General features: G+C 35.8%; 1 protein-coding gene across 18 annotated transcripts; it reads right to left on the reverse strand.

Moving 5' to 3' along the window:
* Positions 1 to 269: 269 nt before the first annotated feature.
* ODF2L (outer dense fiber of sperm tails 2 like) lies at positions 270 to 21,616 on the reverse strand. 18 transcript variants are annotated; one of them, XM_072932760.1, is made up of 15 exons: positions 20,935 to 21,396; positions 19,862 to 19,978; positions 18,437 to 18,586; positions 16,875 to 16,937; positions 16,568 to 16,639; positions 14,719 to 14,835; positions 11,774 to 11,959; positions 10,350 to 10,459; positions 8,692 to 8,827; positions 8,034 to 8,144; positions 6,707 to 6,811; positions 3,929 to 4,014; positions 3,682 to 3,844; positions 2,568 to 2,693; positions 736 to 1,973 (listed from the first exon to the last, which is right to left on the reverse strand). In XM_072932760.1, exons 2-15 carry the CDS (start codon positions 19,964 to 19,966, stop codon positions 1,845 to 1,847), a joined length of 1,659 nt encoding a protein of 552 aa, XP_072788861.1. In that variant the 5' UTR covers positions 19,967 to 19,978; positions 20,935 to 21,396; the 3' UTR covers positions 736 to 1,844. The 18 variants fall into 18 exon arrangements, with proteins under 18 accessions (XP_072788873.1, XP_072788861.1, XP_030134968.4 ...); XM_030279108.4 differs by having other exon boundaries at positions 18,425 to 18,586; XM_072932759.1 differs by lacking the exon at positions 20,935 to 21,396 and adding an exon at positions 20,772 to 20,914 and having other exon boundaries at positions 18,425 to 18,586.
* Between the last annotated feature and the right edge of the window lie 2,121 nt (positions 21,617 to 23,737).

Consider the following 23,737-nt stretch of genomic DNA (forward strand, 5'->3'; position numbering starts at 1 on the left):
CCCCAAAAACAAGCATAATTACTCCATTTCTTCCTATAAAACTGTGTCACTTTGCTATGTGATGCAGATGGTAAAAGTAAATTGCTTTAAAGAAAAATAGCAGAATCCCAAAATGCAGTCAAATCAGTACAGCTGTATCAAAGAACTTTGTGGCACAGCATACATATTTCTATACTGCAAAATGAACAAGGCAATAACTAATTTAGCTATACATTACACAGTTACTAAAAATCAAGCAGCAATCTCAAGTAAATGCTAGATCCCTCAGTAGTTAGACAAAATTTTATTATTTTCTTTATTAGAAAAAAAAATCCACAATAACTTGTCTTAAATTAATTTTTAAAACGCAAAAGACAGGATAAGCTAACACCAGTTCAAAAAGGATCTGAGTAAAACCAAATGATCCTTGTGACTATCAACCCTATTTCTACCATGCAAAAAACCCCCTACACACAAACGAAAAGGTAACAGAGAACCATAAAAAGAAACAAACTAAAAAGGAAAAAAACAAAATCTAATGAAAGGTGTACAGTTTTTCAGTATGAACTTTGTAAAACTACTCATGCACTGGATTGAACAATTTATTTGTGAACCCTTTCCTTCATACATGATGACTTTCAAAAAGGTTTTGCTATTTTATAAGTAGCACAATCAGAACTAAATGAATCCAAATATTTGTGTGTTTAATGTAAACCACCCAAATTTAAAATAAATATTTGCTACTAACATGTCATATAGAATTAATGACAATTTTATTTTAGGAAAGTTCACAGAAACAGATCATTAGCACACATCAGTATTTGTTAAGATGGATAAGCACTTGCAAAAAAAGAGGTCCATATTCAACATATTACTAATAACTAACAATGAAATAGAATGGGTATGCATATTCTATGCATAAACAAACTTAAGATTTTGGTCAAAAAATATATATTATTTAAGTACACATTGTAAATCACAGACTGAATGTACTATTTTTGTACTATTTTGTACTATTTAACTGAATGTACTATTTTTAAAAAACATATCATAGCATATATCTACAAAACTAATTAGATTTTAGAACTGAAATTAAATCAAGAATTGTTTCTTGTATTAATCCTGTATCAGCTGAATGTTTACATGTGTTTTACTTAAGGCACAAGTCAATCTTATTGAACAGCAGCTCTTGAACTCAAACAAATACTTAAATATCTCACTGTAGCTCTGTCACCAGGGTATATCAGCATATTCAGAGCTTAAACTATACCTGTATCTAAAAAATTTTCCTACTAGTATAGTGTATTCCTAAGCATAATGATGAGATGTAGAGGAAAATGGCTGGATGGGACAGCCTTGTGGTGGCAACTCTCCCACGTAATGTAGGGCTATACTGGGGCTAAACTGTAGGGCAAAAAGGGGAAGAAACCTAATGTTCTCAATTTTTGCTTGTTTTAATATGTTAGATATTGAATTGAAAGATAATCTGTGATCACCTGCATTTACCATGGGCTAAAAGGACTCAGGTATGATTTTACAGCCCAGCACATTCACAGACCAATTCTGTGTGCATACCCTACACCTGCTGCTGCTGTCATGCACTTGGCCTTTGCACTGCTATGCCATGGATAACACAATGGTTTCTGTCAGGAACATCAGCTCCATTCCCCACTGGGACCAGCCAGCAGGATATACAGCAATGACTGACCTGTTTCTCCTGCCCACAACAGATGTTTTCCTAGGGAAGAATTAACTTTAAAAAATTTAATCTGTCAAAATAATGTATGGCCTCAACAGCTTTACCTCTGACAAGACTGGGAGCCAAATCTTGACAAGTTTCTTTACTATAAAATTGATTAAAGAATTCAGCTAAACATTATTACATATGCATCTTTCAAAAACTGCACATAATTCTGGATCATCTGGTTCTTGATCACTGACTTCTGTAGGCTGTTCTCCAGTTCTTTCAAATGTACTTCATAGTGCTTTTCATTCTAATGAAGAAAGAAAAATGCATAGAAAATTGAAAAAAAGCTTTATTTACCTGCAGAAGTTTTCAGAGGATCCACAAAAGCAAAGGTGCTAAAAAAGGCTTCAAGAGATTGAAGCTTTTGTTTATGTTCAGTCAGGACCAAACTGAACATGTTTGGAGAGACTTAAAATCAAAAAAGTCCAACAGTACTTTATAAAAATTGTAAATTCAGATTACTGTCATTAACTCAGAAAAGAAAAGAAGCTATCAGTACATTATTATGGGACTGTTATGCATCTAATCAAATATAGATATGCTTACTAAACACAATTGACCTGAGGGAAATTACAAATTCATACTTTTTTTTGTCTTGCTGGGAAAACTTGACTAAGAGTTGTCAACGCAGTATTATTCAAGTGATTTAGTTAGACTGGACATCTGTTAGGTTGATGGGAAATGTCAATGTACAAAGTATATTGTCAAGTTGAATTAATTTACTGTTCTGAAAAGTGTGTATCAACTGTATTAGTAATTGTTTTCAGTAAAAGGAACCTGTTTTTGTAAATGGTGATGTCGTAAGTGATTTCTTAAATCACAAACAGCATTATTTACTCACATGGCGAAATAAGAAGAGGAGGTGTTTTTTTTCTTCTTGCCTCTTTCTCACTTCATCTTCAAGAAGTAGCAGTTTTGTCTGAAAGGCTTGTTCTTGGTATGATATTTTTTCCCATTCTTCAGCTACCTATAAAAGTAATGGGAGAGAAAGAATATATATGTTATATATATATATATATAATATTTATAAATTAAATTATATAATTAATTATATATTATACAATATATTTATAAATATATATATATATATTACATATCTATTTACTCTTAAAGCACAAATCAAATTATTTTCTTATCTCTTAACATTAATAGCTCTATTTCTTATTATTTAATTGAATATTTAACTTATTTCCCATGCCCAGGACTTAAACAAACCTGAGAAATATTCTGGCGAAATTTGAAAGCTGTTTCAGTTTGGAAAAAAAATGAAATACAGTGGGAATGGAACACTTTTTAGCTTATTTTCAAGTTAATCCAAAATTCTAGTTTTCTCAAAATGAAAGAAATATCCTCAGTAGTGAAAAAAAAATTCAGATGGTTATTTCTACATTTATAACCTGAAATTGCAACTTCACACATTTTTTCTGATTAAATTAATATAATTCATTACAATCTAAATTCCTACATTCCCTCTGGAATTTGATTGACTGTTTGCATAATTTGTACAAATTGTAAAATTCTGCTTAATACAGAATGAATGCAAACTCTTCCTCTAAAAAGAGAAGGATTTCAACACAAACGTTCTTGTGGACTTTTATAACAGAGAAAATAAAAGGTAAAATTAAGCTTTTGTACAGTAACTTTTTGCCATATGTGTGGGATTTAATATAAGGTGGTTAAAGAATTTTGATTTGTCATTAAAAAAATTATAATAAAACGTTGGTAAATTGAAACTTGGTATTTATTTCCATAGTATCCAAATTTGACAAAGAAATTGAATTGTTCCATCCATATTTAAAACATGCAGAAATTAATAGTAACTGTTCAGTATTTCTCTCTACATGCAAAATAGGGACAAAAAATTGTCCCATAATTTTTTCTCAAGCTTATTTTTAATGCTATTTTAAAATAGAAAGTAGCAAAATAGATTGAGAGACGTATTAAAGCACCAATACCATTTTTTTCCCTTCTTCCAAAGTAGATTCAAGTTGTCTGGTTAATGCATTATATTCTGCAATTTTCTCTTCAAGCTGCAATTTACTACTCTGAAGACTCTCATCTTCTTTTGTGAGCTGGTAAGCAAGTTCTTCCTTCTGATATTCCATCTGCCCTAATTGCCTTTACATAAAACAGATCAGTGCATTATAATTTTCTATAGCAGAAAAGTGTAGGAATTAATTTTAATCAGATTCTTCAAGTTACCTTTGAAGATCTTCATATTTCTTCTGAATGTAACAGATCTCTTCCTCCAAGCAAAGATTGCCCATAAAAGTTGCACTGTGTTTATCCTGTGAAAATGACAATTTGTTTCTAGTTGAAAAGACCTGTATACAGGCTCTTACTGGAGTAAAGTAAGCCTGTCTATTAAAACCCATAAAAAAATTTAACTGTAATTTCAGATAAGTGCTATGTTCATTCAGACAAATGCTCTATCATAATCAAGTAAATGTTATCTTGCATTATTGTACCTTGTATAATTATCTTAAATTAGTAAAAGACAGCTAAAGTTAGAGACTAAAATTTTGTGTGAATGCTTTAAGGCTGAAAACCTGCTATGTAACTAAGTCCTAAAAAACTCCATGTGCTGCTCATGCAGCCTTGTGTATTAGGAGTTGGTCAGGTCTACCCAACCAGCAAAAAAGGCTCCCTCACACTACAGTCACAGGGAGGATAAAAATAACACTGCATATACATATGATTATCACAGGAGAACAGTGCAGCACTGGCAAAGAATTTCAGAAAGAAGAGAATATATCAAAAAAGACAATCACGTTCATGAAAAGAGATACATAAGCAGCAGAAGCTGAAGGAAGCAAGAAACCAGTCTTCTCCTGCCCAGCACCCAGAGTGCTAAACTTTATACATTTTCTTTCAAATCTCAGAAGCAATGAGATTATTGCTCCTTCTTCCACCCATCAACAGCCTGTTAGCAACAAACAGGCACATCAACAGCCTGTGGGCGTCGTCATTTAAAGGGGTGACCGCCACCATTCATTGGACCACCTCAAGCAGTCCCATCCAGCAATTTGAGCTCACCTGCCTGATTGTGTTCATCAGAATTGCAGCCTGTTCAGGTGGCAGCAGACTGGTAGCAGCAGAAATTAGTTCAGCTGAACCTCAGAGAGGTTTTCTACAGAGGGAGCAATTTCTCCAAAATTAATTTTCCTAAATTCTGGTCATAGAGTCAAGGGTAAAGTACATCAATCACCAAGACTTAATGCTGATATTTAACTACTGTTCCACCAGACTAGTGATTATATTCCCAATTATTTTGCTATACTTAAGAGGTTCTTCTGCGCTTTTTCAAGTAAACACGTAGTTAGATTAAAATTACATACATCATTTTATATGCTGTATGAATTTTTTACCTCAAAATTAATTATTGCTTAAGTACTTTAAGATTTAAGAGTTTATGAACATTCCTGGAATAATGTCTTATATAAATTCTACAGGACCACAGAGACTCACAGTACTTCAGCTGTAGTTTTCCTACTGACACAGCAGGATGATTAGGCCTCTTTCCCAACCTACTAACTTAAAAACCTTTGTCATTTGTGCTCTTATAACTTAAAAGCACATTAAAATAAAGACCAAAAAAAAAAAAAAAACCAAAAACACAATAACAAAAAAAGACCCCAAACCTACCCTGCCATAGAAATTGATGTCAGAGAAAACAAGAGTAGAGGAAAATTCATTTTCAGGCTTTTAGAGAAAATACAAACATTAGTGTTAAATATAGCTAAAGATTAAAATTATCCCATTAAAGCATATTTTAAAAGTATTTACTCAACTAAAATTTTAAAATGTTACACATCATCTAGAATATAATTTATCTGATTAAATATTGTATGGTTTATAAATTTGTCATTAAAAACAAAAGTAATGTATAATTAAATTATTCTACTAGATACAAAAAATACCTAGACTTGCATTTATTTCCAAGGAAGAATTCTGCAACACATCTCAGGACACATATATTCAGATAGATCAGAAATATACTCATTCTAAAAGTTACAAGTCTTGCCAGACAATGAATTCACATAAATAGAGTTGGCAACAGTTTTATTTGCATATCTGATTTCCACATAAGTTTTTGATTTATGAAGAAAATAACAAAGAAATCCTCACTACTGTCACACATGCCGATACTAAAAAATGCCCCAGTGACTTTTTTTCCACATAATTTTCTCATTTGTCTTTAGAAATCAGCATGTTCTAACCACCTGAAGCTCCAGCTCCCTGAGGGTTTTGAATTTCTCTGCACAGATCCTTTCCCAGGCCAGAAGCTTTTGCTGGTTTTCCTCAGCTGCTTTCAGCAAGTCACAAACGTGTTTTAACTCCTTTAACTCGGCCTCCATTTTGTGCCTCAACTACATAGTAGCATCACAGGAGAAAAATGTAAATGTAAAACCATAAATTAATTGTAATACTTAATGGATTTTCATGTAGGTAATAAAGCTAAAATTCTATACAAGTTACATATCATCTATTTTATAAAATATTGACAAAGATACAAGTTCGTTCCTGATGCTTAAGAATGTGTTGTCTTCCAGTGTTCAGCTCCATCTGCTGAAAAATTTATAGCTCATCTCTGTATGGAGTACCAATCTTAACTGTTAGTTAAAAATAAAAGGACTTACAATAGGTTTGCTTCCATGTACAACTTTCACAACTGTTCTGTCAAGAAGATAGTTTCAAAATCATCGCCATAAAATCACACTTTTGAAAGTGATAAAGGAATACTGGAATTGTAAAATAGTAGCCAAACTACTTAGTAATTGCAGTAGGAATAATTGCTCAATTGTTTGCAATTGTGTAATATCCAAAAACCACCAGCTTTAGATAGCAGTCAGTAAAAGTCTCAGAAATTTAAAACCAAGAGATAGCACCTTGTGACTTCTAACAAGATCACAGAAATGTAGAAAAGATCTGTGTCCTACAGAATTGTTTGTAAACATTCTTTACTACTGCAAAACTTACCTTATCTGCTTCTAAGCATTTGTTTTCTGTTATTTTTTTGTTTTCATTTAAGACTGTTTCACATCTGGATTTCAATTCTTCCACTGCAATTTGGTTTTTTTGTACCTAGGACAACATACATTTTTCACATACATTTGCAAGGCCCTTCATTTAAATATAGAAAAGATAGAATCATTAGTATGAAGCATAAAGGAAAAACTCTGACTTCTAAATAATATCTCAAAGTTTGTCATTATTTGAAGTCACTTATTTTCATTATCCTACTTGTCACAGCATGTACAAAAGGGTTACCAGGTAAAGGGCACTGTCATATCAGCAGTGTGTTATCAACAATGGAGAATGAGCTACGGTTGTGCTGTAGAAGCAGCCAGCATGACCCACACCTCTGTCCCCACATAACAACTGTCACTGACACTTCCCATCTGGAGTCGCTACAGGCCTGAGCTAGGGAATTAACACTCCACTCACTGCTTAAGGCTGGCTGTTACCTGGAACTACATCTACCATCTTAAAGCTGGCAGCAACTTTAATCATGATGATGCATTCCAAAGACAAGGCTCTCTGGCTCTACCTTAGATTTTGTATCACGTATTTCTTTTCTCTTGTCCCTTGTCAGGATTTAAAAAAAAAGTAAGTGAAGAATGTCAGTGAAATTGTGTCTATACTATAGCATAAATAGATACATATCTAAATCAATGTTCTAAAATTTCTGTGTGAATAAAGTGAAATACTAAAAATTAATTGATAAAAAGGGCATTATAACTTTGGTTTATTTGTTTCACTTGTATTTCTATGTGGATTTGCCCACTGAAATAAAACAACTCATATAACCCTATACTCATAACCATAACCCTAATACATATTTCTTGAATGAACTTGGATTTCTTGAACATACTTAAGTACTGATATGCTCTTAGGAACATGAAGATACAAAATGGCTAAATTTAGGTAAAATATCATCAGTATATCCACTGAAGACATCAGACTCAAACTTTTTGAATATCTAGTTTACTAGGTCACTAACCCACTTTTTAGCAAGCAAATCTGGTCAAAGCAATCTTGTCTTGAAGAGACAAGATTTGAGACTCTTGTTTTGAGACTCTTCAATGAGCTTCAAGTGAGCATCACACAATTCAGTACAGACAATGTGTACTTGTAACTGTGTGGAGACTACTCTTCCATAGTCTGTAATAGTCAATATTATAAAAATATTACAATCCCCATTACAACAAAACGGGTTTATTGCAAACAAAACCTTGATCATTTCCTCAAAATGGCTTACAAATTTAAAAAAATATACTTGAAGATTTCAAACATGGTAAGTCACCTCATATTTATGGTGTTCTACAAGGTTTTCCTGCAGCTTTGCTTCTTCTTGCATATGTAGCAACTCATACTCAACAGACATTGTACTTTTCTCCAACATAGCAAGGGAAGCCTTGATCATAAATAGAAAATATAAAAACTTTAAGAGTTTTACTAAAATAATGCATTCTACAATACAATATTACCAGCAAGTGACTTGCTGGCACTAGGAAGAGTGATGTAAGTATTTTTCCTGTCAAACAAAAATGATAGTCTATAGTTCATTTGTCAGCTCATCAGAACACTTATATCAGCCAATAAAAACCTGCAAACTCTTTCAAAATTGAAACTAATAATTGAGGCAAACTCAGATTTTAATTTGAAAGAAAGTTTAACAAACATAAAAGAATTTCTACTTAAGCAATTGTGCAGTTATTGACAGTAAGATAAACAGCATCCTGATTAAGCAGATATATCAGCAGACAACTCTGTTCCTAACTTTGCCATAAATTTCCACTGGAAAATTTTCAGTATCTCCTTTGTCCTTAATATTATAAATGGATGGCAAACCTTATTCTGCAGGTCTGGGGTCCCTAGACAGAAGGTTCAAAGAGAATTAATGTGGTTACTTCATTAATGTGAGATTTGTAGAGCCATTAAACAATGATTTATAATCTCACCTTTAATTTTTTGTTTTCAAGGTAAATCTTTTCATTTTCAGAGTTAAGAGAATTTAGCTTTCCAAGAATTTCCTCTTCTGAGTTTCTTCTCCATTCCTCCCTTTTTTCCATGTCTTCCATCAGGTCTCTGATCTGCCTTGTTAGACAGGCAAGTTCTCTATAATACACAATGCTTCCAAAACTTTCACTATGAAAATTAAATTGAACCTTAACACATATATATACTTCATAGTATATATATATATATATATATGTATGTATGTATGTATGTATGTATATATGTATATATAAAAGGGGGAATGCATTTATGCATCCAAAGAAAGGATTATCTACTTATATTCTGAAATAAACTCTCTGAAAGAGGAGAGTTTCTACTCCAAGTAAGGTGTCTTAGCTAAATTATAGAACACCAAATGATACTTCCAAGAGAACTATGCTTATGCACACTGTACAAAATGTAATTATATTGAATTTATAGGGTATATCACATAATGTCCTACTAAGAACACTCCTTAACTCCTTAGCTACTTTAGGAATGTTACTTTCCATTATTAAAAGCAGCAAATTATGCTACGCCTCATTTTTTGCCTTTTTTTTTTTTGGTTAATAAAGTTCACAAAATTTGTTTTGCTGTTTAGTCAGCCACACACTGCTTTGTAGAACAAGTCTTGTTAGAATGGCACATTTCAAGCAAAGACTTGCATTTTCAGCTGAAATGAAATAAACAGCAAAAATCAGCTGGAAGCAGAATGAGTATTTATTCTTTCTTAGATGCTTTCCTATATACACTGGACCGATGTGGGCTAGACAGATTTCTGGACTGATGTCATCCACCTGCCCTCTGGTTAAATTTTAAAATCTACTGCAAGTATTTTCAGAAATGACAGATTTTCTGGGACAAAACCAAAATATTTAAGTAATTTTAATGTGAACTGTTAAATACTTGAGTATGACACAAATTCTTTGTAAAATAAACTTTGCCTTGGACCTAGGATAAAGCATCTAACAGTTTCTTTTGCTGGTTTAAATTATTGTCCATATTTCGAACAACAGAAATGGTAAAAGGATATTTGTCATTGTCTGCCTAAAAAATAATTTATCCTTCATGTACATTAAGATTTGACTGTGTAGTTTGAATAAAATTGGATAATTTTGTTCTGCTTTTCCTTACATGAGTGACCTGTTTGAATGGCATCTGAGAGGAATCCTTCTCTATCCTCTACTGAGTTGAGACATTAGTGGAACTGAAATAATTTGGCCATCTCTAGTCTGAAGTAGGACCTAGAAGACAAAGAACCTTCTTCTATTCTGTAAACACAAGGGTTAACACTCAAGCTGTTGAATCAGTTATTAAATAGGTGGTTATGTGGAGGCCACACAGGAGCTGCCAGCAAGTTCAGGCTGATCAGAAGTATGCAGGGAAAGGAATATGTTCCTTATTGGTAAAAGGGAATAAAGCTTCAAAAGAAGTGAAATGCAACAGAGAGAAGGCTAAAAATCTTAAACTTGTTCTTATTTCCAACTTCCAAATTCTGCTCAGAATTTTAAAATATTAATAATCTCATTTACATTGTCAACAATGAGTATTGCACTACTAAATATCAACACCCTGTGACCACAGAAAGAAATAAACAAAAAAGACCAACAGTCCTACTTACTTCTCAAGAGCTTCAATTTGAACTTCTAGCATTGTCTTTTCTTCAACTATTCTATCGTGCTGGTTTTTCCAGACATCAGAGGCTGACAGTATCTCATGCAGTTTGACTTCCTAGAGAATGCAGAAATTATAAATTATGTAACAAAAGAATGCCACTGAAGAATGCCATATACTTCTACAAGTTTTTAGATAATAGAGATATTTAATATAAGATAGTTTTATTAGATCTCCCTTGTACAAATCAATAGAAATTTTCTATCCTCTCAAAATAAAATCAACAAAACTACCCATATTTAAAAAAAAATCAAAGTCTATGAACAGACTTATTTCAAGGCAGAGACATAGTTAAAACGCTGGTATGGTATATCAACTATAGAATACAACATTTCAAAATTTAAGATGGCAATCTTTTCTTATAAAAAAAAATTGTCTTCAATACATCTCAACTACATATAAGTTATATAAATTAATAAATAAATAAAATTGTGCCAATTGTACCCTAGCTAGATAAGAAATGAAAAATTTGGTAAAATCCCTTAAACGAATATAGATAATTATCCAATACATGATATCTTGAAAGTACACCAGGATTTCATTGAGGAAGAAAACAAGTGTGACTACAAAAAGTCAGATGTTCAGGAGGTAGTTGCTGTCCCTCTTTACTGCTAATTTTTGTTAAAGACCCACTACTGTCTTCTCACAAAGATCCAAGAATACAAAAACTATTATTAATCATCTCCTGGAACACTACATGGAAAAATATATCTTTAATACTGACATACCCAAAATGATTACAACACATTTAAGAGTATGAAAACATATTCTTCTTAGGAAATCCAAATAGATCAATAAACACAGTTCTGATGCACCTGGCCTTTGTGAACAATTACAAACTATTGATAGGCAAAGCAAGATTCCAAGGAACAACTTGGATTAAAGAAGTTTTATGCTTGGATTTTTAAAAGGCTCAGAGAAATCAGCTTAGAAACAAAAAACTAAGTAACCACATGAGACATCATATATTAATAAATAAAGAAAACTAACACTTCAAACCTCAGTCATGGATTCTCAATACACTGTATTTCTGACTTAGTCAGTGCTTATCCATAGAGGATTAACAGGAAGACCAGGAGAGAGGTTTAACCATAAGCTGATGAGACTCCTCTTATTTCCTACAGCTTAAAATGTTCAACCTCTTGACTTAAGATAACTACTAAATTAAAAAGAAAAAAAAAAAAGCAGTTAATAGTAATGGCTTTCAGGACACCTACAGCAACGTTTTCCTTAACAAATGAGCAACAAAATGAAAGACATACAAGCACAGCATAACCAAACAAATTTTTTCTATTTTCCACAGGTGAAAGTCTCTTAGTTGTTCAATTTCAAACAATACAATACAACATTGCTCACAGCATAGTCACTTACATGTTCTTTTATTTTAGAGGTTACATCTTTCACAGCTTCTTCTAAGTGTTGAGCTCTTTGTTTCTGGAACCTTTTTGCTTTTTCCAGAACTATCTTCTTTTGCTCACTTCTTTCCTTTAAGGCTAACTTCTGGCCCTTGTATTCAACAATTTGATGTTTCCACTCTGCTATTTTATTTTCTAGAGTCTGCAACATAATTAAAATCAACTCTTCAAATTTCAAGCCTTACAGATAATTTTGTGCTATAAAATAAATAGGAAGAGCCGTTATATTTATAACATCTGTTTCTATATAATCTTGGTATCTCAAACCTTGTGGTTGATACAAGGAGCCAGCTAAGTACAACAGTCGACAAGAAAAATGTAGAGAGAAAGTAATTACAAAGATGAAAAGAAGAGGCTGAGAAGGTGCAGGGACAGGCAGGAGTAGGGGGAAAGACAGCAATCTAACCATGTCTGTGTGCTCTTGCAAATGAATGCAGAATTTCCACGTAGAAGATATGGCATAGATGTTAAACTCATTTATGAGGAAGAAAATAAAATGGTTTCATCAGATTATTTCTGCAAAGAGCATCGCCTTAGTGATGCTACCAGTGATATGCACTGATGTATCAGAGTATGTGCTCTGAATCTAGTGACACAAATACTACTAGTTCTGGAGATAGGCTGTGTGACTGTATATGAAATTTTATTATGAAAGTTAGTATCTTGGATTTGTGTTTTTTAAAGTCAGGAAGCTAGGAAAGGCTGAGATTTTTCTTTAGTATATGTATTATGATATGTGATTAGATGACAATATACTGTTTTCTTGCAAGATCTCTGAATTTTTTCTGTGCATAAAGTGGCCTCACTTTATTAATGACACAGATTCTTTTAGTGAAGAAAGTATTTTTTTACAAACAATGAAGCATAAATGCATTTTAATGTATTTAATAATATTATGAAACATGTACAATGCAGCCAAGATGGGAACTGGGCTCCATCATGGCCATTATATTATCTTTTCTATTGCTGTTATTATTTCTGAACAAATAGGTGTTTACATCACTCTGATGAAGACTGATCCCATTCCATGCAGGAAGCTGATCTCTCTAACTCCATGGCTTTTGTATTTTTCATCTATATACGACATAAATATGAATGGAAAACAACTACAGACATTAAACCACTACATGATGTTATTCATTAAGAGCAATACCAGACTGTTTCAAGCAGAATCTCAGATCCACTTATCAAAAATGACCAAGCTACCAATAGACAATAAGTTTTATAAAGACAAGTGTAACTCCTGTTCATATCTCTTACTATTCTTCCACCAAACTCCAGCAATGTAGGTAAGCCAGCAGTGTCAGCTTTCTCAGTTCAGTGATAAATATCCTAATTGTAGATATTATTAATGCATTTATTTCCTTCCATTTAGCCTAGGTCTGACACTACATTATGTACTACTAGCTAACTACTGAATCTGTTAATGTGCCAGCCTTATTCAAGATACTCATTGACAATTGGTATAAGATATGCATATTATTCATGAGTGGCTATCTCTCAGTACAGGTCCTGCTAATAGCCCCAGAATCAAAGCAAAATGCATGTGGTTTTCCAAGTGAATGATGGTCTCAGGATTCATCAAAAAGCAGAAGTACTACTTCAAAAAAAAGGAAATTACAAAAAAGAGCCAAATATATAAAAAGTGATTTCCTATATAAATGCTTAAAGGGCACCTAATAAACAAAGCTGTGACTTGAGGTGGTGGATAAACACCTTCAATAAACACAGCAAACAGAAAATTTCAGTCTATGTGTGGATTTCTTCAACTGTCAGCTTTAGTAAACAGCTGCTCTGCCCTATTATAACCACAGGAGGTCAGAATCACACTAAGAATAAATGCTTCAGGCATTAGTGGCTGAGGTAAATTCGAATTGAGAACGAATTTCATAGTGGCAATGCTAAGCTTTTGCTAGCTTTTGTCTAGCTATTAACAAAATCATCTCCAGGATTTAAGCTAGCAAACGACTTCAGCAATTTCTGAAAGTGAGCAAAACTTTTAAATAGAGATTGAATGACAGAACAGTTGCATATCATTATTTTATCTAATGAAAATGCTGTTGGAATTCTATAATTGTACTAGGTAGAACAAGAAATAAATTTTTATTTAGAAGAAAACATGAGGCATTTATGCAGACATAGCCATGTGATTTGAAATTACCTTGATATAGGTTGGGTAACAATCTCTAATTATTCAATTAGCAGGGGGTATATGCTAGTAAAAATGTTTAGAAAGTAGAAATACATTGTTTTCAGCCAATGTTTTCTCACTTATGCCTATGTTCTTGACAAGTTTCATATACTGTATTCTGAGGCCACATACAGCTCCAGCCTTTCACACATGACCTCCTCCTTGCCTTTTTCTAAAGCCGGTAACTGATTCAAATGCCCAAATTTAACTTGTGCTTTTTAGAACAGAAAATGGAAATAATTTAACCTACTTTAAACAAAGTGAGATTAGGGATTAGTCTTAAGTGTTTCACTTTCAGTAAGTATTAAGAGGCTTATTGATTCTTCACAGACAATAAGAAGAAACAGGCTGTGGCTGTCACTGCTCTCCTAGAACAGGAAGTCACCATAGGGCTTGCTTATCTCTTGACCATATGGAGACTTTCTTCTAGACAGCGCAGTTAAGTGAGTACAAACACGTCTATGCATGTTTCACTTTGCTCCACCAGAACTGTACAAGTGTGCATAAATTGAGAAAAAAAGAAAAAAAAACCCAGGAAACAAACTTGCAATTCAAATAGTATGTTCAGGCAGATCTTGCAAAACATAAATACTTATGATTTTATCTGGGATATTTTTTTCTACCAATAATTTAATTTCAAAACAGGTCACAGAAAGGCTTTGTTGTTTTTTTTTTTCAAAAAACTGAAACACAAGTAAAAATATTTTGACCTGTATTTTCACTTTTAATTCATAATTTTCTGCTTCTTTTCTTTCAATCTGATGCTGCAGGTGAGCTTGTACTTCCTTTACTGATCTTGACAGGTAGTCCCCTTTCTGTACCTTGATCTAGGAAAGATAAACATAAATTTATTGGACTATGCTGTATGATGCTCTCTATTTTTTCTACTATGCCACAGTTTCTAACTGACATTTGAATGTTCTCAAAACCTGGGAAAGATAAAACATGCTCTACAAGTATATTCACAAGCAGTAACTTGCAACTAACTGTATTAATGTTAAACAGAAGTCACCAACTTGAAACAATTTATGTATAATTTTACGTATCATATTTAATCTGAATTTAAGTAGCAGGAATAAGGTCTGGAAGCATGAATTCAGAAATCCAGGTTAAGGAAAGGCATCCAGCTAGCAGGATGACTAACACTAAGCCACACTGATCAGCTGTGCTCTGACTAATTAGACCAGAACTGACCTTCATTAAATTCCAAAGACCACCATCTCCTATTAGAACTATAGATGCATTTAATTCAAACTCCAATTTTGGGGGAATGTGTAAATCATAAGGGAAGAGGAAATTTATGTCACCAGCACTCAGGTCAGATGATTCTACGAAATTTCTTTCAATCTGATTCCTGTGGCTCATTCTAAGTAAGAAGTAATAAGGTAGATAAGTATCATATTATCAGTATAGACTGCAAGAGACTAAAAGAATGTACCAGTGGAAGTGTTCATTGTAGACACCAGTAAGAAAGGCAGATTCAGGCAAGTGTTGATGAAAATGCCATGTATTTAAATTAATATAAGAAGGGAAAAGGGGATACCATAGAAAATTATTTATCCTTTCAGATGCTAAGCACCTTAAATTGTTCAACATTAGGTAGTCTCCAGTCAGGGCATGGTATGCCACATACATCCATCCCACCAGCACTGAGGTCTGCTGGCATTGGGGTCTTCAGAATTTTGATAGGCTTTTCTGTTCAGCATTTCTATTCTCAAGCAAAAAGATGTTTCCATGAAAATGGGCTCCTTCACTTCAAGATAAAGACAAGGACATGACAAGAGACCCCAAAGGCTCCTCTATTATGACCAGCTGGTTAAGTTTACTGAGCAGCCAAGTGATATGTTCATTCAGTTAAGCAAAAAAAACAAAACAAAAAAACAAACAACCAAAAGTCTTAAAGAAGAACCATGGCTCTTAAAAACCTGCAAGGAGTTACAAATATCAAAGTACACTGCTGCCCCTGAAAGGTTTAACTGAGCCTACACATGCATGGCACACACACAAAGGGCCCTGGAGGTATTCACTCTGTATCAAGGTTGCCAAACTACCAGTAAAATAACTTTCAACCTTTTACAGTACCCTATTCTACAGCACAATTTTTCCCTTTGGACAATTCTTCAGTGTTGGTTTTTGCATTGAGCCCCTTCTTTTTGGTGCAAAGAATGAATGAGCTCTTGCCAGACCTGTCAGCCTTTGATGATATTAGCTCTGTTGTCTGTACTACCTTTCCTAAAAGATCCATGAAAACCAACTGTGAACAGTAGCTGTTTAGTTTACTCCATACTAATCCTTATAAGTACTTTTCCCCCAGAATACTCCAAATCAGTAAATGAGAAGTCAAAGGCCACACTGGGATATTAGTGTCAAGAATAACTGTATCCTTAGTTGGTTTGAATACAGTTTTGATGTTTTTAATTCTGTAGGAAATACCTTTCAGGATTTTACTTTTTACATAGGTCTTTGAAATAACTGTTTTACTCAAAATTTATATATTTTTTAATTGGGAATCTAGTGTGTTGGAAGAAAATATTCATTCTAATGGAACTAGTCACTCACTTTTTCACACTGGAGCATGGATGAAAGTTCTTTAATCTGTTTCTCCCTTTCAAGTATTTTCTTCCTGAGATTCTTCATAGGAAAAAAATAACACAACAAGGAAATTATTTTAATTTCTGTATATAACAAAGCATCAGAAATGGACAGTGATGAATATTTCAGATGTAAAACTACGATTCAATTTTGTGATTGTAAACCACAAATACTCCCACTTTGCCACTCTTACTGGAAATTGTATGACCCTATAAGGTAGCCAATTTCAGATATTCAGCACAGAACAGAGAGAATCAAATTTTAATTTACTTACAGTATTCTGAATTTCACTTTCACATAGCTCCTGCATCCAAGTGTCAATGTTTTTACTGTTTAACTGTAACACAGAAAATATTAAAAATTTCTTCTGATTATAACTGATTTTTTATTTTTCAATGGTTTTAAATTGGTTACATATAGTTTGCTACATTTTTAAACCTGGTACATATGACTAGAAAAGCTCACATATTCACAAGCTACTTGGTGGTTAAAACCTAAAGATTCAATTTATTTTGTGCATGGACCTTTGTACCTGAAGAAATGAACCAGGGTTATTCCATGCATCTATTTATTTCTTTATCTAGAAGGGCTCTAAATACCATAGGTAAGTGTTATTTAAGCAGGTAGTTAAAGGGTAAAAGCATTTGTAGAATTCAGAATATTTCAAAGACTACTATTAAATGCTAAAGCCATTCAGGAACCTCAGTTAGGAGAATTTGAAGACTGAGGCATAAATCACAAGGTGGAAGATCACAAAAATCAATTTGAGTTAACTCTTTGTAGAATTTATGTGCCCATGATATTGTCAACTAAACATTTATTTTAAAATATCCTATTGTGTGTGTGCATGTATAACTCCGTCTTTTAAAAAAGTAGACTTGTGTGGCTTTCAGATTGTAAATCCAAAACATTTTAGTTTCACTAATGAGAAGATAAACCCATAAACTCAAGTTGGAAACTTTGGTATCAAAATCTGACTAGAACTCCTTCATCTTATCCTGGCATGCATGTATGAACATTCCTCATAATGTTCTGTAATCTCAATCCCATGCCTATCTGTAAAATCAATCCATGAACCTCAACTCTGCATCCATGTTTCCACATTCACATGCACAGCAAATTTATAAACATTATATTTAGTAGAAGTCCTAATCTTTCCTGACTATACTGAGTCAGATTTTCTGTTAGCAAAAAAATAGCATATAAACAGGAATGGCATTTTGAGATCTGACACTGATTTATCAGCAAAAATACTTAGAAGGCTCCCCAGAACTGAGAAGTGACTGCAAACCTAAATTACTCACGCTATCTTTCCATTCTCAGGAAACAGTCTTCCCCACAGTTTGTTCTTTATGAACTTTCTTTTTGTTGAATGATCAACAGAAAGCCTCATGCTTGTAAGACAACTAGCAATGCTTATGAAAACCTGAAAATTAAGATTAACTTCAAAATTAAAAAATAAACTTCGGAATAAACACCCATTTTGTTATCTTCTGCAGGAGAGTTAAGAAAGTCAGTAATGACAAATTACATTTAATTTTAAGAGAAATCTACACTCTTCACTCCATCAGGTTTCTGTGTGAGTTCCACGTGTGAGTTCTACATGTCTATTCCTATACAGGAATTCTCTCAGGTCCACCTCCTGTTGGAATAAACACAGTTCAACAAACTCCTTCCAAAGTTTTAGGAACTTTCTTTGTGTGTAGGACATAACAAAAAAAACTTTCCACAATGTGTCCAATAAAGAAGATTATATGACTACAAGTTTCTTTCAGACTCGAGTAAAAAATGTACATTTCCATTGCTTCTATGCTTATGCCTTACATGTTTTCTTACTTGGTGTTCTAGACTGTCAGATTCTTTGCTCAGCTCAGTAAAATACTTCTCATCTTGGATGGCTTTTGTAGTTCTGTGACAATCCTTTTTATCTGGCTGAGTCAGTGAACACAGTTTTCCTGTTTCTCCAGGTGACACACGTATTTTTCCCTGAAACAGCATTCATAATTATGTAACATTTTGTTTCACTCTCAGTTAGGTCACTGATATTGCTAATTCAAGGATAAAAACATAAAACAAGTCAGCTCCTCCAGTGAATGCTTTAAGAAAAAGTTTAAAGATCACAGAATCATTTAGGACTTTCAACAAGGATAAAAGCCTGTCATATCACAGGATGTACCCTCAAACAGTTTGCTCAGAGAACACACTTAATCCACAAGGCAAAGGCAGACTACCTCTAGTGAAGATGAAGGCCAAGACCTGCTCAGATTCCAATGTTGCTGTTTTTCACAGCAGACTTCTTCCAATTTGGAGGCAGCAACAGCTTTCCTCTTTTCCCAATTCATTAAAGATTCTCATCAGGCTCAGCTGCTCAAGAAAATGATGCTGCCCATGCCATGGCAAGTCCAGAGCCATATCAGACCTAAAACCTAAATGAATCCCATTCCCCCACCTCCTGATGACAGCAACCTGTCATCACCCTCACCCCTTCTCTAAACACCTCTCTCCTGCCTCTGCTCTAGCACTCCAGAATGATTGATGCCTTCACCAAGCACAAAGTTATCTGTTTACTCCACTCAATGCTGCACTGACAACTCATTATTTTTTTCAGAAGTGTTGCCTTCTCCACTCACCAGGACCCATTTCTCCTGTGCTTGGCCTGTGCAAGGTGCATCTCCATTGAAAGGATTTGTCAGACTAAGAGTTTGAGTTCTTATATCCATACTGCCCTTCATATAATTGAGAAAATGAGTAACATATCTGGGGAGTTCCCATCTTAAATAATCACTTCCTCACAGAATCAGAATGCAGACTGCTCTGTTTCCAATTATCTTAAGGCAAATAAGTACAATCAAACATCTAAGGTTTTTTATTTTATATATGTGTATGTGTGTGTCTTTTTTTATTACAGGATTAGATTTCCTGGCAGACCTCAACTTGTGTAATGCAGTGCGACTGTGTAGCTTTCCCTGGATATACAACCAAAACCAAGTTCTTGAATTTAATTACTTCCAGTGAAAACAGCACCTTGGAAGATTAAACACCATGATTCATTTATCATAGCCAAATGATGTAAGGAGAAAAGAACAAAGAAGAATTTTGCCATAGTTTCAGTATACTGTTGCCATGGCCTGCACTGTCACTTAGCCATTTTTTGAAATATGACCTACTTCACATCTATAAGTGGGAAGTATATTTTTAACCATGTTAACAAAACAAATACAATTTAAAATATCAAGCCTAACAAGAACAGAATGAACTTGCCTCAAGAGTGTGAAGAATAAACTTTTCCTGAAGATCAAAGTCCAACGAAGGAGCAGTACAGTCATGTACAGGTAAAGAAAAGGATGCTTTTGATGATGATGCCATTTTGATTTAATGCTGTATAGCAACACAATATATGTTAATATATATTGGGGTTCCACGAATCAGTAACTGAAACATTACTGGCATGCCAGGATGTTCTCACTACAGTAGGACTACTGGGCTGGACCAAGTAAACCCAAATCACAGAGGAGATGTAACCCACAGTCACAGCACCTGAAATCTTCTACAAGAATTCACAATTTGCAATTGCTCATCACTGAATTCACAAACACGGTGCACAGAAAGCAAATCCTTCCACAGCAGAAAACTGAACACACTCGAAGGACAAAGTAAAGCTCCCAACTGCTATTTCCCACTTCCACTCTCCCCAGCACAGAGGGGCAGGCTCAGGGGCACGGGTCACTCAACGCCAGCCCTCGCCCGGGCCCACTCGGGTTCTCACCTCACCCAAGAACCCTGCGCCGCTGCCGGCGGCTCCCGCCCCTGGGGGTCCCGCGAACCGCCCCCAGCACCGGTCCTGTGGAGCCCTGTCCCCTCAGCACCCGTCCTGTGGAGCACTGTCCCCTCAGCACCCATCCTGTGGAGCCCTGTCCCCTCAGCACCCGTCCTGTGGAGCCCTGTCCCCTCAGCACCGGTCCCGTGGAGCCCTGTCCCCTCAGCACCCGTCCTGTGGAGCACCGTCCCCTCAGCACCCGTCCTGTGGAGCTCTGTCCCCTCAGCACCCGTCCTGTGGAGCCCTGTCCCCTCAGCACCCGTCCTGTGGAGCCCTGTCCCCTCAGCACCGGTCCCGTGGAGCCCTGTCCCCCCAGCACCAGTCCTGTGGAGCCCTGTCCCCACAGCAGCCGACCTTTGGAGCCCTGTCCCCTCAGCAGCGGTCCTGTGGAGCCCTGTCCCCTCAGCACCGGTCCTGTGGAGCCCTGTCCCCTCAGCAGCTGTCCTGCGGGGCAGTGTCCCCTCAGCACCGCTCCCGTGGGGCAGGGCCGCTCAGCGCCCCTCCCGCGGGTCCGCACCTGCGCCCGCCGCCCCTCGCCGCCGGGAGCCGTTGCCGGAGCAACGCGCCGTTGTCGCTGCCGGCGGCGCAGCCGTTGCAGGTGCCGGTGCCTTTGCCGGTGTCTCTGGCGGTGCCTCTCGCGGTGTCGCTGCCGGCGGCGCAGCCGTGGCAGGTGCCGGTGCCTCTGCCGGTGCCGGTGCCGTGCCGGCCCCTCTCGCGGCGGGGGCAGGCGGTGGTGCCGTCCCCGGGCCGGCCTTGCCCGACGCTCCCGCGGCCCGCGAGGCGGCCTCGGCCCTGCCCCGGGGGAAGGAGGCGCGCGGGTGGGATGCAAAGGCGCCTCAGGAGGCGGCCGTGCCCCTCACTCGCCGGGACGTGCCCGGCGCACCCAGGAGGTTACTGCCAGATCCAGACGGACAAGAGACCCGGAGACTTCTGGGGAGCTTTAGATCCTCCAGATTATTGTTTTCTGAGTGTTTCCAAATTTAATTTTTTTTTTTTCTGAGGTTAAACACGAAGTATTCATGTAACCTGACCGTATGTGACGCTGTTTTGGCAATACATTGTCAAACGCTGTAGAGAAGCCACTTATTTTTAAATAACCACATCCAGATGAGGTGGCAATTCATAAAATATCAGAGACACTGCAACAGATGTGTGGAAAGATCACTTTCAAATCATAAATTGTGCAAAACTGAGTGATCATGTGACACAAACACGATCATTTGTAGAGGTGCAAAGGTAAATATGTACATACACACATATACTCATACATAATTTTAATTTGTACATTTTGTTTAAAAAGTCATACTGATAGAAACTTTACTTTATAATATTCTAAGTAATAGCAGAGTCAGCAACTTAAATTAAAAATAAGCTTGACAGAAATAATCAAAATAAAAATCAAACATATCCTTCGGCATCCTTTGTAAACATGCCGGTGTGTATTTTCTTCTATTGCTGGCAATGGAATTTCAGAAAGCAGCTACTCACTTCATATACTCTTTGGAAAATATTACTTAGCCATGTGTGCCTGGTAATAAAAATTAAATGCTAAATTTCAACCTTTTAAATTCAAGTAGACATAAAATCACTTCATTATCATTATCGGGAGTGAGTGCCTGATTGTACCTGAATTCCAAAGGAAATTTTATCTTTGCATGTGCAAAAGGCCAAAGGCATTGTTTGCTATAGGACCCGCAGCCTGGAACTGAGAATTCACCATCTCTGACAGACCTTTGCTTCAGCATCACTGTTATGAGCTGTGGCTTTGGTACCCCATAGTCAGTACCTTAGACAAAATCCTTAATTTTATCTGCCCAGGACTTGCTATAAGATTGGCTTATTTTAAAAAGAAAGCAATAAGTTTTTGCAATTTTCTAAAAATCTGGTCATGGTTTATAAAATACCACAAGCACTATCCAGCAGTGAGAGCTAATTAGTATGGTGATTAGCATGGCACTCTGTACCTCCTAAACAAAGAATGAATTACAAGTTTCAGTCCTCAAAACCACATTTTAATCACAGTGGCACAATTCACGGAGTAGAAAATAATTAATAATCCACAATGACATAATTACATGCCTTATTAAAAGAGATGTGCTTCAGAGAAGCTTCTTTAGATACCACAAGAACACTGCTGAGTGTTTGTCACAGCTCATGACTTCATCTGCTCTAAAGGTATAATTGAACCTTTCATTTCCATGTCAGAAATTCACTACTCCGGTGTGTTTCTTTGTTCATTGGTTAATTTTGGCAATAGCCTGCTATTGCAAAAGCTGCAGATTTGCTGTGACCCTGTTAATACACTGTCCCTTTCCCATCCTTGTATGCACTGCTTGGTGCAGTACTGACCAGATTTGATTTCTCCAGCAATCCTTAGACACTCCCTGCCTCATACAGAAGTGGATATCCAGCAGAGACAGAGTACTGGGTGTTTGGATCTAAAATTTCACTTTCCCAAGCAACAATCAGTGTTGTAATTTCAGTTCATATCAAAGCCTGAATAGACGTCACATTTTAGAGTAGAAAGACTGCTTTGGAGAAAAAAGTACTCGCTACTTTGGGACACCCAGTGCTATCTGCCTAGCAAACAGAGCTGCAGTAGTCTATTGTACGGAGACACTGACATCTAGTGGGCTCCAACTACATTTCCAGTTTTTCCAAATGTTCAAAAAAATCTGTCACAGCATCTCTTTTTGAGAGGCCATGACCTTGATATTAATGCATATTTAAAAGTACAATCAAATATGAATTTGGAGGTTGAATTTATTAATTAAGGCTGACTAACTGTAGTAGCAAGAGGAAGATTTTTAATCAGCAGCTCATGTTCACTGAGTTCTGTCTGTAAAAGCTTTGAAGAAGTCAATTCAGCTAACACAGGATCAAGCATTTCCCCAAATACCTCTGCAAAAGACAGAAAAAAATGACAGAAAAAGTTTGCTCTGTCATGCTTTCTGACAAGCAGGTGTAAAATGACAGGGTAAGGCTTTTGAATTCCATTTTTATGTTTATATGTATATATATATGTATGTATGTATGTGTACGTGTGTATATATATGTGTATATATATGTATGTTCAACAGCTATGTGGGCTGCAGTCCCAGTTGCCAACATAACTGCCAAATGCCAGCCCAAGCTAGCAAGAAAATATGTGGTAATTGATGTCAAAACCATAAAAATCTGTGTTCTCAATATGGTCTTTCCAATGCTCTTAAAATAATTTCAGCTTCCAGATTTCTACATGGACTTCATGATGTTCCATGAAGAAGGTAAGTTTAATTATTTCTATGCCACATGTGGAGAAACTGTAGTACCATGTGATG

This window comes from Taeniopygia guttata, chromosome 8 (genome assembly GCF_048771995.1).
Source record: "Taeniopygia guttata chromosome 8, bTaeGut7.mat, whole genome shotgun sequence".
Lineage (NCBI taxonomy): Eukaryota > Metazoa > Chordata > Aves > Passeriformes > Estrildidae > Taeniopygia > Taeniopygia guttata.